This window comes from Sapajus apella, unplaced genomic scaffold (assembly GCF_009761245.1).
Source record: "Sapajus apella isolate SASKATOON/1434 unplaced genomic scaffold, GSC_monkey_1.0 scaffold49, whole genome shotgun sequence".
NCBI lineage: Eukaryota > Metazoa > Chordata > Mammalia > Primates > Cebidae > Sapajus > Sapajus apella.
Window position 1 is genome coordinate 193,503 of NW_022436989.1, and position 12,213 is coordinate 205,715.

At 45.7% G+C, this 12,213-nt stretch overlaps 1 protein-coding gene across 1 annotated transcript; it reads left to right on the plus strand.

The window, feature by feature from the left end:
• Window positions 1–118: 118 nt before the first annotated feature.
• On the plus strand, window positions 119–10,814 carry LYPD8 (LY6/PLAUR domain containing 8). Its single transcript, XM_032242054.1, is given in 6 exon segments — window positions 119–1,567; window positions 1,955–1,984; window positions 1,987–2,073; window positions 4,151–4,315; window positions 5,612–5,749; window positions 10,413–10,814. Coding segments are annotated over 6 exon segments (714 nt in total). The 5' UTR covers window positions 119–1,512; the 3' UTR covers window positions 10,652–10,814.
• The last annotated feature ends 1,399 nt before the right edge of the window (window positions 10,815–12,213 follow it).

A 12,213-nucleotide genomic window follows, 5' to 3' on the forward strand; every position in this document is an offset into this window, starting at 1 on the left:
CGTGATGTGGTCTGTGTGTGATGTGTGTGGTGTGTGTGATGTATGGGGTGTGGTGTGTGTGATGTATGGGTTGTGGTGTGTGTGTGTGTGTGGTGTGATGTGCGTCTGTGTTGAGGTGGGAGTAGGGACTTCCTGTTGAAGGCTATTCTGTCTCAGTCAGTAGCAGCTCTTGTGGTGCAGCTAGCCTTTGGAGCTGGGAGGCCCTAGAATAGAGCGCTGACTTAGGCCCTTGTAAGCTGAGCGAGTTGGGTCACTTTGTTATCCCTCCACGCTGCAGTTTTCGCACCTGTGGAGTGGGGTGATAGCCTCTGTCACACAGTACTGTCCAATGCGCCTCTCTGCAATGATGGAAATGTCCTGTGCCTGCAGTGGCCAATATAGCAGCCACCAGCCACGTGTGGCCTCTTAGCATTTGGAATGTGGCCAGTGCTACTGAGAAACAGAACGCTTCACTTTATCTAACCTGGAAGAGTCATAAATAGCCATGTGTGGCTCATGGCAACTGTTTATAGGGTAGATGAGATAATGATTAAGAAGCGCTCAGGGCAGAGCCAGACACCTGCCCTCTGTGCTGCTTTGACGCACAAGCAAGTTGAAATTCTGGGAGTTCTAATTCAGAATTCTCACGAATACAACCAAACCTTAGCAATCCTCAAAGGTCTATAACTCAGACAATCTGCAGGCAGGGAACGCAGGGTGCTGAGAGCTTGGTGACGCAGGACTCGGAAGTGCATGGGGGACTCTGATTTAGTGCTGCAGGTTGAGCATGTCCAGGCCGAGGACCCTGGGAGTAGTGGAGGGCCCTGTGCGCTGGTGGTTAGGGACAGACGCGAAACTCCAGTTCTGATACCTCCCAGAAGTAAGACCTCGACTTTGAGTGCATTACCCAACCCTTCAAAGGCTTCGTTTTTCTTGGGATGCTAATTATAGTACCTGCTGCTACAGTAGATGAATTACATGAATTAATACCTATAAAGTGCTTGGAACAGAGTAAGTGCTCAACAGGTGTCTGCCTATTGTGGTGGTGGTGGCAGCAACAACAGAACTCTAAGTGTAAAATGTGAATGAGGGAACAGCTGGCTGGAGGAGGGCCTTTGTGCTCTGGGGGAGGGAGGGGCACAGACCCCAGCCAGCTCTTTCCTTTTGGACCCCATCCCCAGTGAAACTAAAAATTAATCTGCCTGCACATTTTTGCAACTGAATTGGCTCCAGGGAAAACGCCCCCTGGCTGTGTTTCAAATCCATGCGTAGATGCTTCTGCAGGCTGAGATTAAGAAAACTTGGACTTCTGTGTGGGGCAGCCTGAAATCTGTGTCACAGCTTTTCGCTCCCAGCTCAGGACTTTGATTCTTTCTGCCACAAGGATGGACTGAGTACTGGGCTTGTTACAGTGTGATTAAAACCCCCAGGTGATGACAGGCAGCCCTCCAAGGCCCTAGGGCTGCCTTCTTTGCGTCTCTTTAGGCTTGAGGCTCCACGGCCCCGTCCTTGGGAGAAGTCAGCTCCAGCACCATGAAAGGCATCCTCATTGCTGGTCTCATGGCAGTGCTTCTGGTTTCCGCTGTAGGTAAGAGAAGCCACAGGCCCCTCTTTAAAATGGAGACCCCCTTTTCCACCTCACCAGTGTCTTCTGGCTCTCAAAGCCCTGAGGGCCTCACGTGTTACATTGTGGACAGAGAGGACCAGGGGACCTATCTGTGCAGCCTGCTTTCAATGGGGCCACTCTGTACTGTTCTTCAAGGTTGGATCTTTCCACTGGGGAATAGTGAGCAGCAGGAGAAACTAATTGGGGTGGCTGCATCTCATAGCATCAATTTCGGGATCCCCAGAGGGCAGCGATGCCACCCCATCTGTGTCTTTCACTGCAAGGTGGGAGCAGTGCCTTTCCTAGCATAGAGTATGCTCTATAAATGTCTACTGAAGCTGACAGACGTTGGGTATCTTATCTCCTCAGAATCCCTGAGCTGTGTGCAGTGTAAGTCATGGGAAAGTCCTGTGTCAGCAGCGCTGCCACTGAATGTCCCTCACATGCCAACACCAGCTGCATCAGTTCCTCAGCCAACTCTTCTTTAGGTGAGTCTGGGTGTGTGTGTCCTTTCTGCCTCTGGGATTGGCAGTGGGCAGGAGCTGGAGAGGATGACCAGGGAGGAGGAAAGGCAGAGATGGGGACATGCCGTGCAAGGGCAGGGGAACTTACAAAGGCGATTCCCAGGAGGAACAACGCGTGGCTGAGACGACCCGGAGCCAGACAAGAACACAGGGATGGTGCAGACAAGAAACCCTGACGTGTTTTGGAAATGGCTGCCCTTGATCACAAAGCTTCATTCTAGACACATATAAGTGGATGTGAGAAGCAAGGGCAGCTCTTAGTTAAATTAACAGGCAGATCTGCTCAGGATGCTTTCATTCTTCCTTTTCTCTTCCTTGTGGTTCCTCCTCTTCTAGATCAAACATTCTTTCCGCATTCAGGACTTCCCCACAGGGTGTGTTGAGTATAACCCTTACTGTAACCTCTTTCTCAGAGCACTTAGGGCTCTTAACTTTTTTATAATACACACATTCAAACATACTTTATGTATGTTTAAAGTAGGAAGAAGAGTGTAACGAATTGCCAGGTAACCACTACCCTATGTCAGCAGTTATTAACATTTTGCTATTTTTTGGCTATAGTTTTTTTTTAATATAATATTTTTGGTTATGGTATTTTAAAGTAAACATTATATAAATATACATATACATATTTATATTTATATAATGTGTGTGTATGTACGTGCCATTTGTCATTTTCTCCATAAATACTTCACTATGTATCTCTGATAATACTTTTTTTTTTTAACATAACTATCATCCTGCTATGGTTGGATATTCCCTCCAAAATTAATGTTGAAACTTAATTGCCATTGTGATTTTATTAAGAGGTGATTAGGCCATGAGGACTCCACCCTTGTGAATGGATAAACATCATTAATGTGGAGGTGGGTTCCTGATAAAAGGGGGTCTGGCCCTCTCTTTCCCTCACTTGCTGTCACTATCTCTTGCCCTTCTGCCATGGGATGATGCAGAAGAAAGTCCTCACCAGAGGCTGGAACTTGATATTGTACTTCCCAGACTCTAGAATCATAAAAAATAAATTTCTTTTCTTTATAAATTACTCAATCTATGGCATTCTGTTATAGTAACACAAAATGAACTAAGACACATACTGTTATCATGTCTAAGAAAGTTAGCTGTAATTCTTTAATTTCTTCTAATACCCAGAACATATTAAACATTTCTCAGTTGTTTCAAACATGTCATGACATGGTCTATGTGTGGAATTAGGATCCAAGCAAAATCCCCACATTGCATTTTGCTGTTAGGTCTGTTAAGCCTAATTTGTTTTATAACAGCTTCCATCATTTTTTGTTCAATTCTATTGATTTGTTGGAGAAGTGGGTCATTTGCCCTGTAGCTGTCCCTTTTTCTAGTTGTGGTTGATTGCTTCCTAGGATATCATTTAACTTGTTCTCCTGTTCTCAGTATTTCTTGTATAGGGAAGCAGTGCTATCTAGTAGCACTTTCTTCAATGATGGAATTATCTACAGTAATACTGTCCCATACTGTAGTCACATATGGCTACTGAGCACTTGAAATACGGCTACTATGACCGAGGAACTTAATTTTAAATTTGATTAGATTTTAATTAATAAAATTTAAATTTAAATCGGTACAAATAGCTCATGGCTCTCAGGTTGCTCTGGCTAGAAGCTTGACTGGATTCAGGTTCAATTTTTAGGCAGGAACTGTGGATGTCATTTTGCACATAAGGCTTGTCATGTCTGCTTGATCATTTTCACAGATCTTAGGACTGTCTAGTGGCTTCAGGGGCTGCCCGCCTGGACCACCCATTTTCAGGCTCCCCATCAGCCTTTTGCCTGGAGTTTAACCTACACCTCTGATAGTCTCCTACTGAAAGAAGGAACTACCTGATGGGGAAGAATTATTATGATTATCATTGCTATTCCGGAAAACCCTCTCCAGTGTCTTTAAAGCTGCACTGAACTGTGGTTGCATTTTCTGCCTTTGCCTGAAGCACTTGCAATTCAGGGTCCCTACCCTCCCCACACCTGCTCCTTACAGGGGCTGACAGTCTGTGTTTGTCTTTGTGTAGAGAGAGCAACCGGATCATACCAGAATACGTCCTGCTCCGCGGAGAACTGCAGTGAGGAGACACATGTTACAGCCTTCGCTGTCCACGTGTGTGCTGAAGAACACTTTCATTTTGTGAGCCAGTGCTGCCAAGGAAAGGAGTGTAACAGCACCAGCGATGCCCTGGGTGGGTGCTGGCCTTGCGAGCAGCCTCCTGTGTTCTCCCAGCCCTGGATCTCCCTTTTTCACCTGTTTTCCTTTCCCTCGGGTGGACGTCGCAAGTCTAGACACTTGAGTGCATATCCGGATGGCATTAACATCTGACTTATAGCAATGATGTAGGAAACAGAACGGGCAAAGCAGCACTTCTGCCACGCCTCCCCTCTTTCTTAGTGAAGACGAACAGTACGAGCACTCAGGTTGTGTGAGGGGCATTATCAGTGCCCATCAGTTGTTCTCAAATTGTGTGATCGCAGGCCCTCTGTTACCACCCTGTGTTTTAAAATTTATTGAGGACCCCAAAGAACTTTCATTTATGTGGACTCCATCTACCAATACATACTGTCTTAGAAATTAAAACCAAGACAATTTAGAAATTGTAACTAGCTCTCCAGAATAACCAAAACCCATTACACATCAACATTAATAATGTTTTTACATAGAAATGACTATATTTTCCAAAAGAAAGATATTTAATGGGATGGGTGGCATTGCTATTGTACCTTTTGCAAAGTGTTTAGTTTCTGTCTTAATAGAAGACAGCTGGATTCTCATATTAACTTGTGCATTTAGTCTGTTACAGTCTCACACATCATGTAGCCTCTGAAAAGCTCCACTTTACATTCACAAGGGAAAGAGAGTAAAATAAGTGAATAATATCTTAGTATTATCATGAATATAGTCAGAACATTGCAGTACTCCCTGCAAGGGTCTCAGGGACTCAGGGGTTTAATTTGAGATCTGCTGATCTAGACCACAGCTCTCTTTCTGAAGAACAGAAAATATGGCTGAAAAGGCAAAGTTTATTGGCCATGGTTATAAAGCACAGTTAAGGAACAGCAGAACTGGTCTCATTGTACATTTTTTTCTTCTAGTCATAATGTTAAATAATGGCCTGTGTTCATTTGTTCAGAACAAGGTTAGTAACAGTCACACTCTTGCCGTCTCATGTTCAGAATGGCTAGCTAATGCTGACGTTGACTATAGTTTGGTTTTAGCTCAAAATCTTACCTTTCTCAGTCTATACGCCAACACGTCGATGAACCATAGTTAGTGAAGATGAGATAGTCTGTGAGGTCAGATCTATGGAGTGTGTACTAAATATTTTGAGGGGACATGGTGTTTTCCAGGCTACATCTGAGATTCCTAAGGATGCGATTCCTCCCTTCTCGGATCTCTTTGGTGGTTTATTCGCTTGGCTATCCCCTTCCCCCCATGTTCTGTCTGAAAACACTGTCCTGAGTCATGACTCTTACTCTACCAGACTCTCCACTGAAGAATGTGTCCAGCAGCACAGAGTACCCTGCTTGTTTTGAATCTAATGGAGCTTCCTGCAGTGGGAAACCCTGGAAATGTTATGAAAACGAACAGTGCATCTTTCTAGTTGCAGACTGGAAGACTAGTAAGTCTTGGAGTTCTAATTCCCATGTGGGACTTGAGTTGGAAATATGTCGAGTCTTGGTTCATAAATTCTGGGTTAACACAGAAGGACCAGCGGAGTCGTGGGACGAGGCGGCAGGGTCATAATGTCTTTGAAATCAAGAGGCTGTTAATGGGGCCTTGAGCTAGTTGCTGTTTTTACCTTCTTTCACTAGAGCTGTTTCTCCCGGGCTGCGCTTCTCTCAAACTCTAGTCTCCTGTGGCTTATAATCAAGTCATGTCTGTCTACATGCATCACACCACTCCTGACATTTGCTTCTTTTTTATTTTATTTTTTTTATTTTTGAGATGGAGTCTTACTTTGTCACCCAGGCTGGAGTGCAGTGACACAATCTCAGCTCACTGCAACCTCCACCTCCCGATTCAAGCGATTCTTCTGCCTCAGCCTCCCAAGAATCTGGGATTACTGGCATCTGCTACCACACCCAACTAATTTTTGCATTTTTGGTAGAGACAGGGTTTTACCATGTTCGCCAGGATGGTCTTGATTTCCTGACCTCGTGATCCACCCTCCTCGGCCTCCCAAAGTGCTGGGATTACAGGCGTGAGTCACCACGCCTGGCCCATTTACATCTTTACTAGGTTGCATCACTGCATAGGTGAGGGTGGGTGCAACTTTTATTTCCTTTTATATCTACACTTTTCCTCTTTACTTGTTACTAAGAGGTGTTGGCTTTTGGTAGCTTGGATGACCTGGCAGAAAGAGTCAAATTCGGTTTTAAAGTCCAACCAATTGTCCTTTTCTACAAAAGGAATTTGATACTAACCATTGTAAAATACACATTTCTAACATTTGCCCAAATAGTTACAGAGTAATGAATTTTTTAAGGTTAGTTAATTGCTGTTAACAACATCGGCGATGCCCTGGGTGGGTGCTGGCCTTGCGGGCAGCCTCCTGTGTCCTCCCAGCCCTGGCTCTTCCTTTTTCACCTGTTCTCCTTTCCCTCAGGGGGACATTGCAAGTGCAGGCACTTGAGGGCATATCCAGATGGCATTAACATCTGACTTACAGCGATTATGTAGGAAACAGACGGGGCAAACCAGCACGTCTGCCAAGCTTCCCCTCTTTCTTAGTGAGGACAGACAGTACAAGTGCTTCAGGTGGTGTGAGAGGGCATTAGTGCCCATCAGTCATTCTCAAATTGTGTGATCTCAGGCCCTCTGTTATGACTCTGTGTCTTAAAAATTATTGAGGACCCCAAATAACTTTTGTTTATGTGGACTCCATCTATCAGTATATGCGGTCTTAGAAATTAAAGCTGAGAAAATTTAGAAACCTTAACTAGTTAAAGAGTTAAAGAACAACCTCCGAAGCCTATGTTCAATACAATAGATATTTATTTCTTGCTGGAGCAGTTCATTGCAGAGTCTGAGGCATGGGTTCCTTCTGTCTTGTAGCTCTGGCCCCCACCCACCAAGCCTTGGCAGCTCTGTACTGTGTCCTCTGCGTCTTGCCAGCAGTAGAAAAGAGAGGTGGTAGAGGAAGACAGGAGGGATTTTATGGGTTAGGCCTGGACGTGAATGCATCACTCCCTTCCACATTCCATTGACTAGGACCCAGTAAGATAGCCAGGCTGAGAACGTAGAGTAGTGTGACCCAGAAGGAAGGAAAGAGGCATGAAGCTAAAATGAACAACAAGCCAGTCTCTGCCAAAGTAGTAAGAGTTTAAGAGCACTAATATCCAGGTACAGTTTGATTTTAATATTTGTGAAGTGTCAATTATAGCATCAGAATCAGTGTTTACCTGTAATCATTTATTTTTCAGTAGCATCAAGGGCCATGCTTATCCTGAACCTCTTTTTTTTGTTTTTTGAGATACGGTCTCACTCTGTCACCCAGGCTGGAGTGCAGTGGTGCGATCTCAGTTCACTGAAACCTCTGTCTCCTGGGTTCAAGCGATTCTCCTGCCTCAGCTTCCTGAGTAGCTGGGATTACAGACATGAGCCACCACACCCGGCTGCTTTTTGTATTTTTAGTAGAGACGGGGTTTCCCCATGTTGGCCAGGCTGGTCCCAAGCTCCTAATCTCAGGTGATCCTCCCGCCTCAGCCTCCCAAAGTGCTGGGATTATAGGTGTGAGCCACAGTGCCCAGCCCTGAACCCCTTTATTATTTTTTTTAAGTGCACTTTATTTTTCAGAGTAGTTTTAGATTCACAGAAAAATTGGGCAGAAGTTATAGAAATTTCCCATGTACCCATGCTCCCAACATGCAAACTTCTCCATTGTCAACATCCCCCCCAGAGGGGGACATTTGTTATAATCATTGAGGCTACATTGATACATCATTATCTCCCAAAGTTGGTGGCTTACGTTAGGGTTTCCTCTTGGTGTATATATTCCTTGAGTTTGGACAAATGTATAATGATACATAGCCACCATTGTAGTAGTGCCATACAGAGTATTTCCACTGTCTTAAAACTCCTCTGTGCTCTACCTACACATCCCTCCCTCCCTTCTAAGGTCTGACGACCACTGGTCTTTTTGTTGTTGTTGTTGAGATGGAGTCTTGCTCCATCGCCAGGCTGGAGTGCGGTGGTGCGATCTCAGCTCACTGCAACCTCCATCTCCTGGGTTCAAGCAATTCTTCTGCCTCAACCTCCTGAGTAGCTGGGACTACAGGTGCATGCCACCACGCGCAGCTAATTTTTGTATTTTTAGTAGAGACAGGGTTTCATCATGTTGGCCAGGATGGTCCCAATCTCTTGACCTCGTGATTTGCCCACCTCAGCCTCCCAAAGTGTTGGGATTACAGGCATGAACTACTGCCCCTGGCCAACCACTGATATTTTTACTGCCTCCACAGTTTTGCCTTTTCCACACTATACTAGAGTTGAAATCATACATTATGTAGCATTTTCAAAATGCCTTCTTTCCCTTAGTAAAATGCATTTAAAGCTCTTTCACTTTTAAAATATCTGGGATGTCTAAACTGCTACGATTTTTAATTCTAAAGCTGTGTCTAGGGCAACATGACATCAGAAGGATTTTCTCTCTGCTTATCTGGTTTCCAGGTCTGATAAAAGGGATAGATTTTCTTTTTTCTCATAGGATTCGGCTTAAGCTGAAAGCCAGACAAACTAAAGCTATCATAAATATAGGGGTATTTTTGTTTGTTTTTGTCCAAGATCATTCTTTTAGTACAGTACAAATGTTCCATGAAACACACCTTCCTACCTCACTCTAAATCAATCTTCAGCACTGGCCAGGTGTGGGGGCTCATGCCTGTAATCCCAGCTCTTTGAAAGGCTGAGGCAGGCTGATCACTTGAGGTCAGGGGTTCAAGACCAACCTGGCCAACATGGTGAAAGCACATCTCTACTAAAAATACAAAAACTAGCCAGGCATGGTGGTGTGTGCCTGTAGTCCCAGCTACTGGGGAGGCTGAGGCAGGAGAATTGCTTGAACCTGAGAGACAGAGGCTTCAGTGAGCCAAGATCACTCCACTGCACTCCAGCCTGGGCTACAGAGCAAGACTCCATCTCAAAACAAAACAAAAAATTCAGCACTGATGCTTGCTATAAAACAGCATTTGGAGGTTTCTCACTCCTTTTCCAAGCAAGTTTAGAGTCAGTGTTTGTTGTTGCTTGAGACAGGATCTCACTCTGTCACCTAGGCTGGAATGCAGTGGTGTGATCGCTGGCTCACAGCTGCCCCAAACTCCTGGCTCAAGCCAGTCTCCCACCTCAGCCTCCCAAGTACTGGGACTACAGGCGTATGCCACCAGCCCTGCATAACTTTGTAATTTTCTATAGAAACAGGTTGTCACTATGTTACCCAGTGGTTTCAAACTCCTGGCCGCAAGCAGTCCTCTCACCTCAGCCTCCCAAAGTGCTAAGATTACAGGTGCAAGCCACCCTCCCTGGTCCCAGAGCCAGCCTTGAACTCAAATTGCAGCTCTGCCCCTGACAAGTGGCAGGTGGAGTCACTTCACCTCCTTGAGTCCCTTTCCTCTGAGGGCCCAGCTTCCAGGGCTGTTCGAATTGCAGCTGACAGAGCAGGTGGGGCACACAGTGAGTGCTCAGTAGATGGTAGCTGCTATCATTATTACATCTTTGCAAATGCCCTTGGCCTTTTCCTAGTACCTGAACATCAAAACATGATTAAACATAGCAGAACTCCAATTTATGGCAGAGATATGCCCTGGTCTCCTACTTCCCTTCAGTGGCCTTTCCTTCTTCTCAGGGAAGACTCAGGCAGGGAGAACGCAGGTCCAGAGAGGAGCGAGGACTGAAAGCAAACCCTAGAAGGGGAGAGGGAAGTCCTGAACTGAGGACAGAGAACTGCCTTTTGAGCCTGTTCCTGGCTTCTCTACCTGCCAGCTACACAGGAACACAGGTGTGAGTCTCAGGTCCAGTGCTGACCCTCATCTTTTAGCCTGGGCTTGCCCCTCACCTCCAGGAGTCTGCTTCCTCCAGGGTTAGGTGTAGGTGGGAGTCTAGGCCTCTGACCTCATCGTGACCTTGACTCTGGATGCGCAGGCTCCTTCTTCCTATGTGGGTTTCAGGAGCAGACTAGCTTTTGCCGGTCACTGGGCTACCACGCTGCAGGTGACGAACGAAGAACGGGCGTGGGTGGAAGGACAGAGAACTGGGTGGGGTCCCTACTGTCTCCTTTGCATTCACAGAAACTGAGTCTAAGCATCTTGTGCTGAAAAGCTGTTCCAGTGTCAGTAACTCCACCTGTCCGTTCCTGTCTGGTGAAAATAAGACAGTTGGAGAAGTCATCTTTCAAAAGTTCGAGTGTACAGATGCAAACAGCTTAACGCCCATGTCTACACCAGCTGCTTCCCATAACATGGGCTTCAAAGCTTCCTTCAACTTCCTGGTGCTTGCCAGTCTCCTTCTGCTGGGACTGCTGCTCTGAGGTCCTGGGGCTGACCTTCAAGCAGCATCCCTGGGGTGCTGCCACGCTCTTTCACCACCCGTCCTGTTTAACTGCCCAGTAAGTGGGAGTCACACATCTCCAGGTAATGCTGACAGCTGCCTTGTTACCCCATTATTAAAGCACTGGTCCTGTCACTGCCCAAGTCTGTCCTGATGCATTCTGGGCTGGGCTTCATTTGAGCTGCCCTCTAGCGTCACCGCCCACTTCTGGGCTAGAGGTGGAGTCCTTGCCTTTGAAACCTGTGCACGTTTGTTTCTGGGATCCGATGATATCCCTGCTCCCTGCTCATCTTGCTTCTGAGAAGCCAACCCTTTGACCTCGTAGCCCTGCACCCTGGGGACCGACATGCCACCATCCCCACTCTCACACACAAGGAGTCCCCAGCCTACCCTATAAGGCCTTGTGTTGGCCCAGTACCAACACAGAAGCTCCTTCAGTATTGGCCAAATATGGCTTTTCAACAGTTGTCCTGATTGCGGTCAGAAGTCCACAGCGCGTGAAGAAAACAGCAATGTCACCTCAGCGTCCCATCACAATGGGGCCCAAAGAGGGTTTGGAGGGGCTGCTGAAGACCAGCATACGCCTCCTGTCTAGGCTTCACCGGGCAGCTGGCAATGCTGGGCTGCATTCCCAGCTGAGGAAGTTTTCTCAGTCTTGTGCAGAATGGAATGTGGCTACAGAGCCCCGGTCCAGCCCTCAGAGAGCTTATAATCAAGCACAGAGTAACTAACTCCATATCAAAGACCAAGGGAGCAAGAAAACCATTCAATCGAATATACCCAGATGTCCAGGTCTAGTAATTAAGGTGGGCCTTTTGAGCTGAACTTGGAAACATGGGGTTTGCTATAATAAATTTCCTTTTGTAAACTGATGTAGGTCAACATTAGTCCGGATTGCTGACAGTGCGTCAAGGACAAAGCCACCTAAAGGTCATGTGATGGCAACCCATCGGCACATGCACTCTTACTTATTTCAGCTTGTTATTTTGAACTGTAATTTTAGACTTACTGAAAAGTTGCAAAAATTGGTACAGAGAGTTCCACTATCTCCTTCAGGCAGCTTCTCCTCACATTCACATTTTAGAGAATCACAATACAGTTATTGAAAGCAGGAAATGTACATTGAAACAATATTGTTAAGGAACAGAGCTCATTTGCATTTCACCAATTTTTATGAATGTCCTTTTTTTCCCTAGTCCAGAATCCAATTCTTTGCATTTAATTGTTATGTCCCCTCAGTCTCCTTCAAACTGTAACAGTTCTGGAATCTACCAAGACCTCGATAATTAAGAGTATTGTCCAATCATTTTGTAGAATGTTTCCCAATCTGAACTCGTCTGAAGTTTTCTTATGATCAGATTGAGGTTATGCATTTGTGGCAAGAAAACTACAGCAATGATGTGCCTGCCTCAGTGCATTTTATCAGGAGATGCATGATGTCAGTGTGTCATATTATAGGTGTTGTTAAGGTTAGGGTTAGTCTTTCAGGTTTCTCCGTTGTAAAGTTGCTATTACTTTTTTTTTTTTTGAGCTGGAGTTTGC